Source organism: Callorhinchus milii, unplaced genomic scaffold (assembly GCF_018977255.1).
Source record: "Callorhinchus milii isolate IMCB2004 unplaced genomic scaffold, IMCB_Cmil_1.0 Scaffold6, whole genome shotgun sequence".
NCBI lineage: Eukaryota > Metazoa > Chordata > Chondrichthyes > Chimaeriformes > Callorhinchidae > Callorhinchus > Callorhinchus milii.
Window position 1 is genome coordinate 8,381,736 of NW_024704747.1, and position 16,548 is coordinate 8,398,283.

At 38.5% G+C, this 16,548-nt stretch overlaps 1 protein-coding gene across 5 annotated transcripts in view; it reads left to right on the forward strand.

Annotated features, from left to right (window-relative positions):
* Nucleotides 1-16,548, forward strand: part of zranb3 (zinc finger, RAN-binding domain containing 3) — a 47,749-nt gene that overhangs the window by 5,971 nt on the left and 25,230 nt on the right. For 3 of the 5 annotated variants that reach the window (XM_042336538.1, XM_007896195.2, XM_007896198.2), the window contains 6 exons: nt 2,348-2,366; nt 4,438-4,616; nt 9,097-9,328; nt 11,139-11,224; nt 13,027-13,198; nt 14,651-14,785. In XM_042336538.1, the coding sequence (XP_042192472.1) occupies nt 2,348-2,366; nt 4,438-4,616; nt 9,097-9,328; nt 11,139-11,224; nt 13,027-13,198; nt 14,651-14,785 (823 nt within the window). Of the gene's footprint in view, nt 1-2,347; nt 2,367-3,153; nt 3,199-4,437; nt 4,617-9,096; nt 9,329-11,138; nt 11,225-13,026; nt 13,199-14,650; nt 14,786-16,548 lie in introns of those variants that run through there. The other 2 variants (XM_007896199.2, XM_007896200.2) reach the window with 2 other exon arrangements.

Below are 16,548 nucleotides of genomic sequence, written 5' to 3' on the forward strand. Positions count from 1 at the left end.
CCCTCAACTATCTTTTCTACCCCACATCTGAGCCATAAGCTACTCTGCCTTCCCCCACGTCCGCAACATCGCCCAGCTCCTTCCAAAAAAATACCAGGGTTCTCACACTGCAGGCTGCCAAAACCCTCTTACACGCTTTCATTACATCAAGGCTGGACTCTGCAAACTCCTTACTTGTCGGTCTCCCCAACTCCTCTGGCCATAGGTTGCAGATCATCCCGCAGTCCCTCCACCTCGCCCCCTCCCTTGCTTCCTTCAAGACCTGCCTCAAGACCCTCCTTTGTGAATGTGCTTTTGATCATGCTTCTTCCCCCTCCCCCCGCCCACCACTCTCCCCAATCCAGACCCCCAGCTTGGGTCTGAAACTCTGACTATCCAGGACCTTGAGATGTCCTCCCAACGTGAAAGGCACTATATAAATGTAATTTTGTTGTTGTTGATTTCCAGCAGGGTGAATTGTTGGACAAGTTTCCTTACTTCACACACCTCTGTTTACCTAGCAGTAAATAGGAACCCAGTTGTTAGTCAATTGGCAGATCGCTTTCCGTGGGTAATAATTCCTTCCAAAAAAAAATAATAATAAATTGGTCGCTTCAATCCACGACTGTTTGTGGGACACTGCTGTGCCCAATTAACTGCCGCATTTTGCCCACAAAATATGCAATCAATTTACTTTACAGTATATTCGGTGAAGAGCTTTGAGACTTCTCGAAGACATGATAAGATGCCATACCAAATGCAAGGATTATTATTATGTCAAATACAAGGATTGTTATTATTACCACAAATTTATATTGTAAAATAATCCATGTAGTAATACAGAACAGTGCAGGTTTAGCTATGCTGTATAGCGGGGGTGGGGATTGGGGTGGTGGATGTGGTTCCCAATTGCATTCAGACAATATGTATTGATCATACCATGATTTAGATGGGCAGCTGTTGTGGATAACTTGACATTCTGTTTTGGCGGGCCATGGTTTGCCCTTCGGGAACTCTTGATGGTAAATTGAATGTTAAATATCTGTACCACAGTATATATGAAATGGTTGCCATTCGGGTATAAACCAAATGTTTCACATCTCGCTGTGAAATTTACTCATTAATTATAAATCTATAAGTCCACAGGGTTCAAATGTTATTACTTTCATAATAGATTATCGTATAAGCACTTGCCTTGCAAGTGAGAGGACTTGGGTTCAGTTCCCAGCAGGGTGAAACGTTGAGCAAGTTTCCTTACTCCACACACCTGTTTACCTAGCTGTAATTAGGAACATGGTTGTTAGTCGATTGGCGGATCGCTTTTCCGGGGATAATAATTCCCTCAAAAAATAATAATAATTTGGCCACTCAATACATGACTGTTTGTGGAACACTGCTGTGTGCAATTGGTTGCCGAGTTTCGCCCACAAAATACAGTCAATTTGCTTTACAGTCTATTCTGTAAAGCGCTTTGAGACGTCTCGAAGATGTGATAAAGTACTATATCAAATGCAAGCATGATTATAAATATTTCCTTTTGCTAGTATACAGGAGCTCCTGATGGCACATTTTCTGTTCTGTTAACAGAAATAAACTGAAGACCAATGACAACAATTATAAAAATGGCATTCAGACTGGTTATAAACCTTGAGAAAAAAATTATGCTGCTGTTTGAAATGCTAATTACTGTTGCAGCTGAAAACAAAATTAAAATTGTGCTTGAGAGGCAACACTACATAGAAACCTTGAGGACAATTCACTCAGTACATTTTTCCCATACTGTACAGAATACATTTAAAAGCCTGACCTGGAAATCTACCCTTTGAAGCTTATAATACTCAATCTGTAGCATGATAAAGACTCTTTTGTTGGCAGTAGTGCAGAGTTCAGCATGTAGATGGCTCTGGTTGCTATGGTGATTCCTTTTTGAGAATGGTTGCTGCTTCATCAAAAATGGTCACCCAATTGACAGGAGAGGCCTCAAGTGGTACTGCTTTAATAATAAAGTAGTAAAATCTGCACCATATTCAATTTTTCTCTGCTGAATCCCTGATAGAGCTGATAGAATGGCTGTAAATGAGCTGATGGAATGGCTGTAAATGGTGTAGATGTAGAAGAGAAAATTAATGGCAGGTGATGAAATTGTCTTAAAAGTTATACTTTTGTGATCATTACATGTCTTGTAGACTTTGTATTAAAAAAGTGGATATAGATTTTGTGATCAATGGCAGAATGGCATATTTTGCAACTTGTTCCAAAAATACCTGCTGTTTGTTGAAAAGTCTTAAGTACAACATAGCCACAAGTTGATGCTAAGATGAGTCTCACAGCACTGCTATTTCATTACTTTCTCTTGTTTGTTTTTTAGGTGCATGCTTGCAGACGAGGTAAGAATATTTCTTTCTGTCTACATTATTGAAGACCTAATTGAAGAGCTGATGCCCATAGTTTAGTCTACCAATAATATTGAAGTCCAGGAGAGAAATTAAGATCAGTCAAGAAGTAGCTGGGAGATGTGATGTTTGTCTTTTAAAAGTTGTAGATTCTAGGATAAAGAAAAGACTAAGTAATAATAATAATCCTTGCATTTAAGGGAGATAAAGAGGAGTGCCCCTGTTTGGGTGCCTGCACATTGTGAAGTATCTATTTCGATCAACCTAAAAACTATTTAGTATTCACAATATTTAATATTGTGAAAGAAAATACACTACTTTAAAGTAAATTATCACATAGTGTTCAGATCATGCCATCCTCCTCCACCGCCTCTCCTCCCTCATCCACCTTAGTGGGACTGCACTTGCATGGTTCAAGTCCAATTTGACTAACTGCTAACAAATGTCTTGGGAAACAGGTCCTTCCGCCCCCGCCCTGTCACCTGCGGATCATCCCAGGGCTCCCCTTCTTTTCATCATTTACATTCTCCCTCTCGGCAATGTGATCCGCAGACATGAAGTCAATTTCCATATGTATTGCGGATGACTCACAAATCTACTTCTCTTGCTCCTCCAGCTGCATCTCCCTTTCCACTGATGTCCTGTCAGCTTGTCAGACAGACATCAGGGCCTGGATGAGTGCAGATTTCCTGCAGCTGAACATCGGCAAGACGGAAGCCATGCTCTTTGACTTCCGTCATCATCTTCTTTCCTGCGGGTCTGAACTTTTCAACCTCCCCGGGCTCTCCCTCAGACCCACCAAACCCGTGCGCAATCCAGGCGTCAGGTTCGATCCCCAGCTTTTCTTTCCCCCCCACATCCATTCCACCTCCCACATTGCCTGCCTCCATCCATACCTCGCATCCACAGCAGCCGAAACCCTCGTCCATGCCTTTGTCACTTCCCAGCTGGAATTTTCAAATGCCCTCCTCGCCGGCGTGAAGGGCGCTATACAAATGCAAGTTGTTGTTGTGTAATCAATTTGTGATTTCACTTGTTTAATTCACAAATGGCAAGAAATCCCACTTGAGGCTCGATTTACTCTCCATGTAGCGTTATTCAGTGTGCTGAATGCAAACCGCAAAAGAAAACGGGCTTGAAAATTAAGACTGTTTTGAATTTATCACATTCAGCACATTCAAGTTCTTTTAAGCACTTACAAAAAGTTTAGATAGAATTCAACAATTTGTCAAATTCTGTACACTCTAAAATGCTGCATAAATAGAGTAAATCCAGAATTTTCCCCCAAAAGAATTTTAAAATTGTTAGGCAAAACTGTTTTGGGTAATTTATCATTCTTTTAGGCTACTCTGACAAATCAAATAATGCCTATTATTAGCTTTGGCAGTGTGTTCTGGTTTGCAGACCATCAGCCCATATTGGATCATGTGTTTTCTAAGCTATTTCTGGAAATCATTAAGACAAACACTTAATTGGTATAATTGATGCTATGCTTTCTTTCTGACCTACAAACTGCATGCAATTTAATCATTTATTTTGTTGCAGTTTTTGTAAAAGTTAATCAAAGTTTATTGCCACTCTGCTATCAAACCTAATTTTGGCATTGATGAGTAACAAGAATAACAAAATCCAACTTCCCCCCATGAATAAGTAACAAAACCCCAAATATCTTCTGGCAAAACGTTTTCTCGGGCTGTTGGTATTTAACATTGATTCTTGAGGGAGATTGATATATAATTACCTTAGAGTGTGAGGCTCACTCTTCATTCTAAATTAATACAAATTTATTTTATTTTATTGGTGTTTCATCTTTTGGTGGTAAGGAGTTCTTATCAATCTATTACAGATCACCCTGGATTCTTTTTTCATATCTATTTAAAAGACAGATCCAGAGTCCAATCTTTTCAAATTAGGCATATTAAGAAACATTGTACGATTTGGGGAAAGGTCATACAGTATTTTGGCAAGTCAACAATTTTAAGATAAAAAATCTTTTTTTCTACATTTAGATAATTTGTGAAAAATCTAAAGGATTCACAGAAGTTGATTTATGTATTTTCTACAGATGGGCCTTGGGAAAACTATTCAAGCAATTGCAGTAGCGTACATGTATAAAGCGGAATGGCCCCTACTGATTGTGGTCCCATCTTCTCTCAAGTACCCTTGGATAGAAGAGATTGAAAAATGGATCCCTGAATTGAATCCTGAGGATGTCAATCTTATTGACAATAAAACTGACATTGGGTGAGTTTTATGAATCAAATGTAGTACCAATTTTAGTCAACAAGTAAGTCGCTGACACTGAAGAGCCATTCAGAATATCATGCTAATGCAGACAGCTCATTTAGCAACAGAGACTAATGTCAGAATTTCTGCCATTAAGATAAAGATACAAAAATATGGTAAGCAGCAAACAAATGTGCCAAAATAAAATGCTTGTTTTAATTAATTGCATATTTTCAGGAAACTGTGTTCAATGTGAAACAAACTTTGGGGAAAAAAATTTCTTCTCAATCAATCATTCGATCATGTTTTTTTTCCTAATTTTTTTTTAATAATTAGAAAATAATTCAACAAATTGGATGTGTAGACAGTGTCAGAAAAAAATAGAATACATTGGAGTTCAGGTTGATTCTTGTGACAACAATTTGCATTTATATAGCGCCCTTCATGCAGGGGAACGTCTTGAAGCTCTTTACAAAGACAGGGTCGAACACCAACATTATTAAGAGAGCAACAATGCATTTATTTTATGCAATGTTTGACCTGAGAGTACTCCGTGCTGATACAGGATCTAAAAGTCCCTTAACATTGCTCAACATGATTACAAAATGATCTCTCTCTCCCCTTGTCAAGAAAAATTGATATATTATTCTGTCAAATTATATATTATCCCCAATTGAACAACATTGTTTCAGGATTGTCAAGTCTACTTTATTTAAAAAATTGATTTTAAATTGTATAATGGCAAATTAATAAATGCATCCCAATGATTTGAACTCCTTCAAAATGCATTAAGAGATTTATTTGAAAATGCTCAATTTTGGGAAATTTGTTTGCCATGCAACTAGAAAACCAAATTGAACTGATTCATGTTCAATGCTTACTGCCTTAAACAGCACTTTGTTAAGGCAGTAAGCTTACAAGATCGCTCTGCTCCCAGTCTCACCGTGCGCATTTGGCTGCCGCCCCTGACATGACCTGAGCCACCCCCTCCCAAAATGCCCTCGCTCCTCCTCCCCACCCTTCGTTACTCCCATTCGGACCTTCTCTCCCTCCTAGACCCTTCCATGGACACCCTCTGCTCCAGTTTGGGCATCCTCTGCCGGGCTCACCGTGGTACTCATCGATAGTTGTCCCAGAGCATCCATCCCGACTGCCCCATCACCCATCTACTCAGCAAAGCCCTCCCCCACCTCCGACAGGCTTACCCGCCTTCTCTCATATGAAGCCCAACACCCGCTTGCTCGAATCCTTCCCACTCTGCTTCTGCTCACTCAACTCCCCCTCCTCTACCCATTGCTGGCTGACAACCAACCAGTCCCACTCTCCCTCAAAACCACTGTCATCACTCCTCCTTAAACAACCTACCCTTGATCCCTCCAGCCTCATCACAAACCTGCCCTTCCTGGCAAAGGTTTTGGAAGGGGTCATTGCAAATGAACTTCGCTCACACCTCTCCCTCCACTCCCTAATCAAACCCCTCCAGTCTAGTTTTCGCCCTGTCCCCAGTACAGCGCTCGTCAAAGTAACAAATGACAGCCCCTCTTTCTCTGTGACCAGGGCTCTCTCTACCTCCTCGTTTTCCTGGACCTCTCCACCGCATTTGATACAGTCGATCACCCAATCCTCGTCGAACGCCTCTCCTCCCTTGTTCACGTTAGTGGTACTGCACTCGCATGGTTTGAGTCCTACTTAACAAACCACCAACGATACATCTCGGCAAATAGTTTTTCCTCTAGCCCCCACCCGGTCACCTGTGGAGTACCCCAAGGCTCCATCCTTGACTCCCTTCTTTTCCTTATCTACATGCCACCTCTCGGCAATGTTGTCCGCAGACATGGAGTCAACTTCCACATGTATGCGGATGACACACAAATCTACTTCTCCTCACTCTGCGACTCCAGTCCACTGATGTCTGGTCAGCTTGTTTGGATGAGCGCAAATTCGTGCGCAACTAAAGCATCAGGTTCGATCCCCAGCTTTCCTTTCTGCTCCTTTCCCAACTACTCATCCGCACAAATCTACATACCCCCATCACACCAGTCCTTACCAGGCTCCATTAGCTCCAAATTACAGAACAGATCGTTTTCAAGATCCTCTCACTCGTTTTTAAATCCCTTCATGCCCTCCTGTTTGTCCCTCGTCCCCTCTTCTCCACCGTTGGTGGCCGTGCCTTTAGCCACTACGCCCTAAAACTCTGGAACTCTCTCTCTCAATCCCTCCACCTTGCCTCCTCCCTCCCCGCTTTCGAATCCCACCTAAAGACCTTTCTTTTTGTTTGTGCTTATGGTCACTTCTTCCCTCCCTATCCCCCTGGCTCGGCGTCAGACTCCGCAACTTTCAAGCACTCCAGGACGCTGTCCCACGTGAAGGGCATTATATATATGCAAGTTGTTATTGTTTTCACTGAATGTTGTGTTTTCATTCCATCCTATATTTTTACTGTGTCAGCTCCAATCACTCTTACAACTACTTACAACAACAACAAGATTACATTTGTATAGCGCCTTTCATGTCGGGAGGACGTCCCAAGGTGCTGGACAGTGTACAACATTTCAGACCCGAGCTGGGGTCGGGAAGGGAGAAGAGAGCGAGGGGAAGGGGGGTGACCGATGGTCGAAGAGGAATTTAATCCATATTGCTCCAAATTCTTAACGAGTCTGCAATTTTTTTCCCCAGTCCCCAGCTATCATATGATATTAGGGCTCTCCTGTGAAAGGATATGGAGAGAAGGAGATGAATGTTTAGATCACTATGGCTGAAAGAAATGGGCCTACCAAGCTTTAAGACCAAAGTTGAACCTATTCTTGGTGACTAAGCTATTTATATTACAAACTATTCCTGGTGATATTTTATTTGACTAGAGTAGGTCGCTCCAGTGGGAGAGCTATCATTGTAAAGTAGATAGGATGAATGACTTCCATCTGTGCTGAAACTTCTATGATTCTATAATTAACACTTTCTTGTACTGTGAAATATCTGCTTTCTGATAGGAAATAAATACGGCTTTCTCCTCCATGCTTCTAACTTGGGTTGAACGTAATTTCTGTCTTTTTTTCCCCCTCCCCCAGTGATGTTTCCCTTGAAGAATGAATAACCTTATTATGAAAAGCAAATGCCCTTCCCCCGATTGTAGACATTTCCTGAGGGAAAGTGATTCCATCATGTTTGATAAATGACAAGAGTTCATCTTGACTTTGTGCCACATACTGTAAACCCCGAACCACAGGGTTCTTCTCATTCTACTTGCTTTATCAGTTCAAAGCTTAGATTTATTCAGAAGTTCTGCAGCATTTCTTCATAAAACATATCAATGTGTAGCTATTATAATAACCATAGCATTAGCACAAACATATTTTCTTTGTTGACATTTCCCACTCCTTATAAAGCTTAGGAAAACAGAATCTAGCTACGAAAGAGTGAATACAGAGAATAAAGCTGTGCTTTAAAGGGGTATCTTGCCTATGTCGAGAGGAAATCTTGAGACAGAAAAATCATTTCTCTTCACAATACACCCCTAGATATATAGAAGGGAATTATAGCTATAAACCTTTGAGCTGTTTGTAGAAAAGAATAATCTCTTTATTACATTATTCTGGATTCTCCTCTTCCTGGGATATCTGATGATATAACCCACAGATGTTAGCTATGTTTATTCTGTAGACTCCATTGTATTGGTGGAGAGGGGCTGCTTTGGAGTGCTTCTAAAGCAGTCCATACCTAGAAAAACTTTTAACAGCTATCAATTTTCACTGTATTTCACTCTTATGGCTGCCAAGGTCGTGCAAAGTTCTAGTTTGGCACCCTGGAGTCCCAAAAAGATTTGCAACCAGAATTCATAAGCCTTTTACGACACTTCCAATTTAAATCCACGCTTTTTTCCTCCAAAAATGAAACCAGTTGTTTTGTTCATTGACATTGATGATCTCTGATTTCAAGTTGCTTTATTAAAGTGAGGATTTAATGAAATGCCCACTTGAGGATTTCTCATGTAAACCACACAATCTGCCAATCTGCTTTGGGACAATGAAAACCAAATTATGTGAAGGACCTGAAAACATAAAGTCACTTACTCCCCCCCCCCCCCCCCCCCCCCCCCCCCCCCCGGCGTGGTAATCTGTGAAGTTTGAGTTTTAAAAAATGCTACACCTTTTTAATGGTACTTGAATTGAAAGGTTAACCTGGAACAATTGTCAAATTATTATTTGCCGGTTTATACCATGCAATAATGATTAAAACTCTTTTTTTAGTGAAGTAAAGAAAACATTTTCTGGGAAATGTACATTGTTGCTATCAACTCCCAATGCAGCGAATTAGTTCCACAATTGATGGCATAGGGAACAGAATTCCTCCACTTGTACCAAGTAGTGCAAATGTAGTGCTTTATTATATAGGTGTTTTTGTGTAAAAATAACACTCGTGTTCCAACAGCTTAGTTGTTAGGCAAAGAGCTTATTATATTGTGCCAGGTATCAGTTATTTATGTTTATATTTTCCACAGGAGAATTCAAACCAGTAAGGTCACCATATTGGGTTATGGCCTTTTAACCACAGATGCACGCATGTTAATAGATGCTCTCTGTGAACAGCATTTCCAAGTTGTTATCGTTGACGAATCCCACTACATGAAGTCACGTAATGCAGCACGAAGCACCATCTTGGCACCTATAGTGCAAAAGGCCGCTCGAGCAGTCCTCTTAACTGGAACTCCTGCACTGGGTCGCCCTGAAGAGGTGAGTTTGCTAATTTTATTTTTATTTCTAGAAATTTTATTTTTGAGACTTATTTGATTTTTTTTAATACATTTTCATAAGGAATATATCAGTAACAACATTAATCTGTAAATATTGAAAAAAAACAATCTCCAACATGTTCGGCGATATAAAGCCACTGATTTGGCCACTGGGATTTATGTGTAGTTTCTACAAGCCACAGGAAAAGCAAGCTACCCATTTTTAACAAAGTCTAATTTACAAAATTGTCCCTAACCAATATCAAAACATTATTTATCACAGTTCAGGCTAAATTTTTGATTACTTGATTAAAAACCTGTCTCTGCCCCCAATGCAACCATGGTAATAACTTTTATTTCTGAGATTTATATGCATAAATGACTTTGATTACACGATGCTGGGACTTTAAAAAATAATAATATATAAAACATTATAATTGAGTCATTTTCCCCATTCATTTTTGCAAAGATGTAGAAATAAGAACAGGACATTAAGAACAAATGCATGAAGAAGTCAATTCTAGTTGTGTTGCGTCAGGTGTTTGTGCGAGATACTCATTTTAAAATGTCTCCTTCCTGTTCTGGACTCTTCAGTTGCCTGTATAGTAAAGGTAGGCAGCCAGACACGAGCACTTCGTATTTTACGTCACTTAAGTCACACTTTTTATTCACTTGGGTATTTTAGATTTGATGTGTTCAACTCATAGTACGATGGCAAAATTCAGCTTATTTTAAAGCAATGCCATGCACCCCTCCTCCTTTTAGGTGTTCCATGATTTCAGTTGTTCAGTTCTCATTGTTGTGAGAGACAGTGTTCTCATTTGGGTAGATGACTTAGGTACTTAAGTAGGTGAATGAACGAATGTGAAGAGAGAGAGAAAGGTAACTTGGTATCTTTGATTGAGTAGATGTAGATAAGAAATCAGTGAGTGCAAAAATCTGTGCAGAAGTTATATTAAGGATATCATCTATTATATTTTGAATTCTGGATTTTCAACATCACCTTGCTCTGACTACTAATGTCCTGTTTATTCCTTCATAGCACTTCTGTTTCATGTAAGATTTTTTTTCAGTGCTGATAGTTGTGCTATTTTTAACATTTCCCATATAAGAAATGACTTGATCCCAAGGGTAAGATGACTTGAGGCACTTTAACAATAATGCCAACGCATTTGCTATATTGTATTTCTCCGATCTCAGAGGCAGTTATTTAAAGTTAATTGGTATGCTACCTGTGCATTTTTTTAAAAAGCAGCAGTTAGCTTGAATCAAAATATAATTAATTTATCAATTAAAATGCCACAATGCTATATTGTACTCATCGTTTAGTATATCATGGAGATCAGAATCCATAAAGTCGCTTCCAATATTTGGAACTCTTGATTCCTGAAATTGAAGTCCAAAATGCTTCCCACTGAAAAGGCTGAAAATGTTTGGGCAAATTAGCTTCATCTTGTCCTCAATTATCTTGCACATAGAAACATCCTGGAACCACCACTACACATCCTGCAGTGATCAAAAATTAGAATCCTAGCTACTTTTTTTCTGTTTAACACAGGATTGCTGAGGCCATTGTTGCATCCTGCTGTCATTAACTAATTGAACCATGGTGGGAAGGGGTAGGGAGGAGGAAGAGCAAGTTCAAACATTGCATACAACAGCAACTTGCATTTAAGGGCACCCTTCACATAGGTTTGCATCTCTGGAACTGAAACATTCATTCAGTCATAGCAGTGGTAATATGAAGGATATTAAATATGAAAGTCTAGCTGTTTTCAGGGTTTTAATTTTCGTTTTATATATTTCTATAGCTTTTCATGCAGATTGACGCTTTGTATCCACGGAAATTTGGGACTTGGTCTGAGTATTCGAAGAAATATTGCAATGCTCATGTTAGGTAAGAGAGGCAATCCATGCTAAATATAACTAATATTAATTCACCTAAAACCGTTTTTTTCCACAGAACATGTAGAGAATCTAATAATCTACTGCAAACTATGTGGTGAAAATGGAATTAGTCTTAAGAGTCAAAAGAGAGATTTTCTTGAGGTTCAGCGCAATTCATTTATTTGTTATTTGCTATCCCTATACTTTAAATGATGTGGCCAATAGATGGTATTATTTATAATCTACAATGAATCACCTGAGTTAGTGGAGTGGATCAATTGAAATTCAGTCAATTTCTGTTGTGCTTAATGTCTGTCTGCTGAATAAACCAATATTATCAATTGATTTGTCACTGAGTGAACTAGTGTGATGTTGCAATATTGCATAAACATTGAGAGTTGACAATATTGTGATAAGATAAGCACTTCTATGTTATAATAATGGTTTAATTTGACCTAGCCCTTATTGAAACGTTTTATAGCCAAACGTTGTGACTATTGTTTGTAGGTAAACACAGCAACAACTTGCACTTGTATAGCACCCTCCATGCAGGGTAGCAGCTCAGAGTGCTTCTAAACTAATTTATACACGGCAAGACCTCAAGTAATAATAATAATAATCGTTGCATTTGATATAGCGCCTTATCATGTCTTCGAAATGACTCAAAGCGCTTCACAGAATATACTGTAAAGTGAATTGACTATATTTTGCGGGCAAAATGCGGAAGCCGATTACACACAGCAGTGTCCCACAAACAGTCTTGGATAGAGTGACCAATTTATTATTATTTTTTGAAGGAATTATTACCCCCGGAAAAGTGATGCGACAATCGACTAACAACCAGACTAACTTACTGCTACGTAAACAGAGGCGCTTGGAGTAAGGAAACTTGCCCAACGTTTCGCCCTGCCGGGAATCATACCCAGGTCTCTCCCTTGCGAGACGAGTGCTCTAACCACTGAGCTACAGTAGCCATGAAGTGAAAATACAATTTATCTGGAAAATTGTTGGCCAGGATTTCTCTTTCTGAATAGGGTCATAGCATTTCAACATTTCTTTGCAAATACAATAGATCTGTGATATAAATAAAATTGTGCACAAATTGACTGTGTCGTTCACATACAAAATACACAATCACTAAACTTTACAGTTTGATGAGAAAATTAGCACATGAATATCTGATATTCAGTCATACTTTTAATATGATTTCAGTTATATGGTTGATCATAAAGCTAAATTTCGAGTTATTTCCTACAAACATGTCCAGAAGCTCACTCTTGATTGGTCAAGTATTAAGGTGTAATGCTTAGTTAGAAATCTCAACAGGTTCCCAGTTATATTACAGGTGGGTGCTGATTAACCAACCTCAGCTAGAAGAATAGGAATCATCCGAATTTACTTTAACACCTCTGGGCGTGGGATTAAACATTTGTTAGGGTTCTTGATTGTTATCCAGAGCCTCCTGCAGGGATATGGGTAAACAATGTCTGCAACAGAGTTGGGCTTGGCTATGATTTATGTCCAAGTAGCCTGGCAGCAATGATTAGGATCAGTTAAAGAACGGAGACGGGGGCAAGGTGCCAGAGGGTAGCCAACACTGAAACCATACTCGTCATGCGTCAATACCTCCAGGAGGCGAGCAGATTGGCAGAAGAAGGGGTCTCACAAGTCCAGCAGTCATTATTTTAAAAACATAATTTTGTATAAAAAAAATCGAATTAACATATTGGTCTGTAATATTTTGCAACTTATCTTTTCCACAATAGGCTTGAGAAAAATTGACTTGATATTTTACCTCCAATGCTGTGACAGGTATTTTGGCAAAAGAGCTCAGTGGGATTGTAAAGGAGCCTCCAACTTAGATGAACTTCACCTCTGCTTGAGCAAAATAATGATCCGCCGAATGAAAGATGAAGTTTTGACACAGCTACCGCCCAAAGTTCGACAGCGAATTCCATTTGATTTGGGAAAAGATGCTTCTAAAGTGAGGTTTTTATATAATGATACAGGCTTTAACAGAATCTTCATGTTGAATTATCTATATTATTGTGCATTCATTTTTCTTCTCAAGAAAAAAAAATGTTTTCTAGGTTACTCACGAATGTTAAGGATTTCAGTTTTAAAAAAGAATGATGAGCTATGTCACACAGATCTCTCATCATTTTCACCATCTTCTATACATTGCTTAAATCCTCTCCTCAGTTGTGTCTTAAATTTGTAATGGTTTTTATATTTAAATTTCCCTTTTACTCTACTGCATTAACAACCCTATCAAGCAACAATTTTTTTTAATATTTGCTGCATGCCTTATCAAAAATATATTTTTAACTTTTCTGGGATTTGATTATTCCGTGTCATATGGTCCCCATTCTCGTGAGTTATGAAATTTATGAAAAAATAGAATCAAGAAGAAGTGGAATAGAATTCTTTATGGCCCACATTTGCACCTTGTGACGGGAAGGGACAGCAATATAGGAAACCCTTTTACGTCTGAAAATTATTTGTGTTATGTATTTTTATCCAATTTTTTGTGACCTCTTTCCTTCATTGTACAATTTGTAATACGATGCATCAGAAATTCTTTCGGTCAGTTATTCTAAGATGGTATACAACCCATTTAATACAGTAATATGTAGAAGCTCTCAATAAGGAAATTTCAAAAATAGCAAACTTGAAATAGTTAAACAATAAAAAAAATCTAAGATGCCCTATTATTTTAAGGTTATAGACAAAAAATAAATTTCAGTTAAACTCAGTCTCTGGTTTAGTGTATTAGAAAGTTATCTACAACAACAACATCTAGAGTCTTATCTGTAATAAAATAACCCATTTTGTAAACTGCAAAATTAGAAAATTGAATGAATAATCGTAAAAATGTACACAGATAATGACGAATATTCTGTGGTTCAGCAGTTGTATGTAAAATCCTTGATTTATCTTATCTTGTAAATTGATATATTGTGAAACATCAAAGTGGACAAAAGATATGTTGTCGGTAATTGAGTGGAGCGCTTCAAAATACCTTTCTTAGATATTTGAATTGCTTGAAAGCCTATTTTTTTCTCTTACATTTGGTTAAAACTGTCTTAATCTAAAATTCTGTGTCACAAATGTATTTCCTGGTTATATGACTGGACTTTCTAACTTTCTAAATACTTCACAATTTCTCCTTGAAAAATTCTAGGTCCTTGATTTATGATGGCAGAGTAAAGAATTTCCATCTTCGCCCCCAGCCTGTCATAAGCTTCTATAATTGGATGGGCCATGTGACTGACCTATACAGCATTGACGTTTTTGCAGGAGCCGTCTTATATCTCTGGGAATTTTCCTGCTCTTTTTCCCTCTGCTCTCGTACAAGAAATTGGGGCATGCATCACAGATCCATTAATTGCTCTGCCCTTTTTTGTTCAAAACATTGTTCTTTCTGCCCACGTAGGAAATGAATGCCAGCATCGAGGAGTGGGAGAAATTAATGAGAAAGCTGCATTCGTGTTCTACAGAGACCGATAACCCCTTTATACAAGTCATGGGGCTCATCACTCACATGTACAAACAAACTGCTATTGCAAAGGTATTGCCATCAACACTTAATTGCACTGTAGAATTCGTCATTTTACAAACTGTTTCAATGTAAATGAAATGCAGAGTTTAAATGATTGACTGGATTAGCTAAGAATATAATGCTATATTTGGAATCCTAACTTTCAAGGGAAAACAAGATATAAATATTTGCAGAGTGAACCATTTTTCTTGAAATTTCTGAGATTGGTTGTAGTGTGATTTTTTTAAAGAAAAAACTTGAGCAGGTTTTTTTTCCATTCAATTTTTTTTACAATATTATTTGCACATGTTAAAGCTGTCGCTTTTAATTTTAATTATAATTCTCCTATTTTTCATCATCTGAATGTAGAGGATGGTACATTTTGGTTTATGTGCATTTTCACAGTTAACACTCATGCTATTTCTTAACATGTCAGAAAGTGCACTTGAGCAGCGTAGAAAGGGACCACAGTCTGTTTTCGCTCTTTCTTGCTCTCACACACCCAAATCTGCCAATCACTATGCAGAGAATACCTGAGAGTGAGTGTCAATGTGCATTAAAGTTTGGTCTCTTACCTCCAGTTGAGTCAATCCCCCAATTATATTGTATGCTAGTTGTTAGTGAAATCCAGTCTTTCATTATTGGGGGCCTTGTAACCTTTGTGTACTTATTTCAACAAACCAAATTGTGAAACTGAGAACTCCAGATTGTTTCAGGCTTTATACCCAACACTCTCCTTGCCTGTCTCATGAAAGTGCTGACTTGCGCTCTCTCAAAGCTCTACAGACACAAGCTACCATCTGGTTCCTCCTCACTCATGTTTGATCCTAGATATGAATATTCACCATGGGAAAATTTGAGAACAGCCCTATGCTGACATTACCCAACCTTCCTTCACAAACTTCAACAGTCCTGTAGCTCAGTGGTTAGAGCACTCGCTTTGCAAGTGAGAGACCTGAGTTCAATTCCAGGCAGGGCGAAACCTTGGGCAAGTTTCCTTACTCCACACGCCTAATAATAATCCCTCCAAAAAACCAAAAACAATAATTAAATTGGTCATTTTCAATCTACGACTGTTTGTGGGACATTGCTGGGACATGTTATTACTCTTCAAGAAGCATTTCAGTAATGACCTTTAACTTGATTCTAAGTACTATAGTTCAGGGGAACTTCAATAAGGATCTGAAATAACCCCAAATCCATTTCATGAACTGTTACTTCATATCCATGTGGAGTAGAAAAGGGCAGTTCCCTTACTGATGACTTCACCTTATCCTAACATTCATTACAAACCCTCAAACTGAACTCTTTTCCTGCACTGCTGACATTTGTGAATTGTTGTCAATTATTTTGTTATATGCAATAGTTATCATTCTATAAAAATGCTCACTCCATCTTAATACTTTATAGAATGCCACAAAGATTTGAAATGCTATTTTGACAAAATGAAAAGGGAAGGTATATACACCAGAGAAAATCGGTGTTGATTAAAGTTTTTTTGGAAAAAAATTGTATTCAGCTTTCTCCTCCATATAGTCTTCTGGATCCTCATTCTGAATGTATTGTGAGAGTACATGACTACAGATACCGATTCCTGTTCTACCACCTCATTGTTTCATCTCTTGGAAATTTTGCCTCTGCTCACCAGTGAATTTGACAACCCATTCAAGATTATCGGTTTGTTGAGGGATAAGAGCATTGGCTTCTCCGCCCATTAGTACAACATACATTACTATGTTGCATTACTCAGTTACCCGCATTTATTAATTTATGCGGTGAGAGTCAGAAAGAAG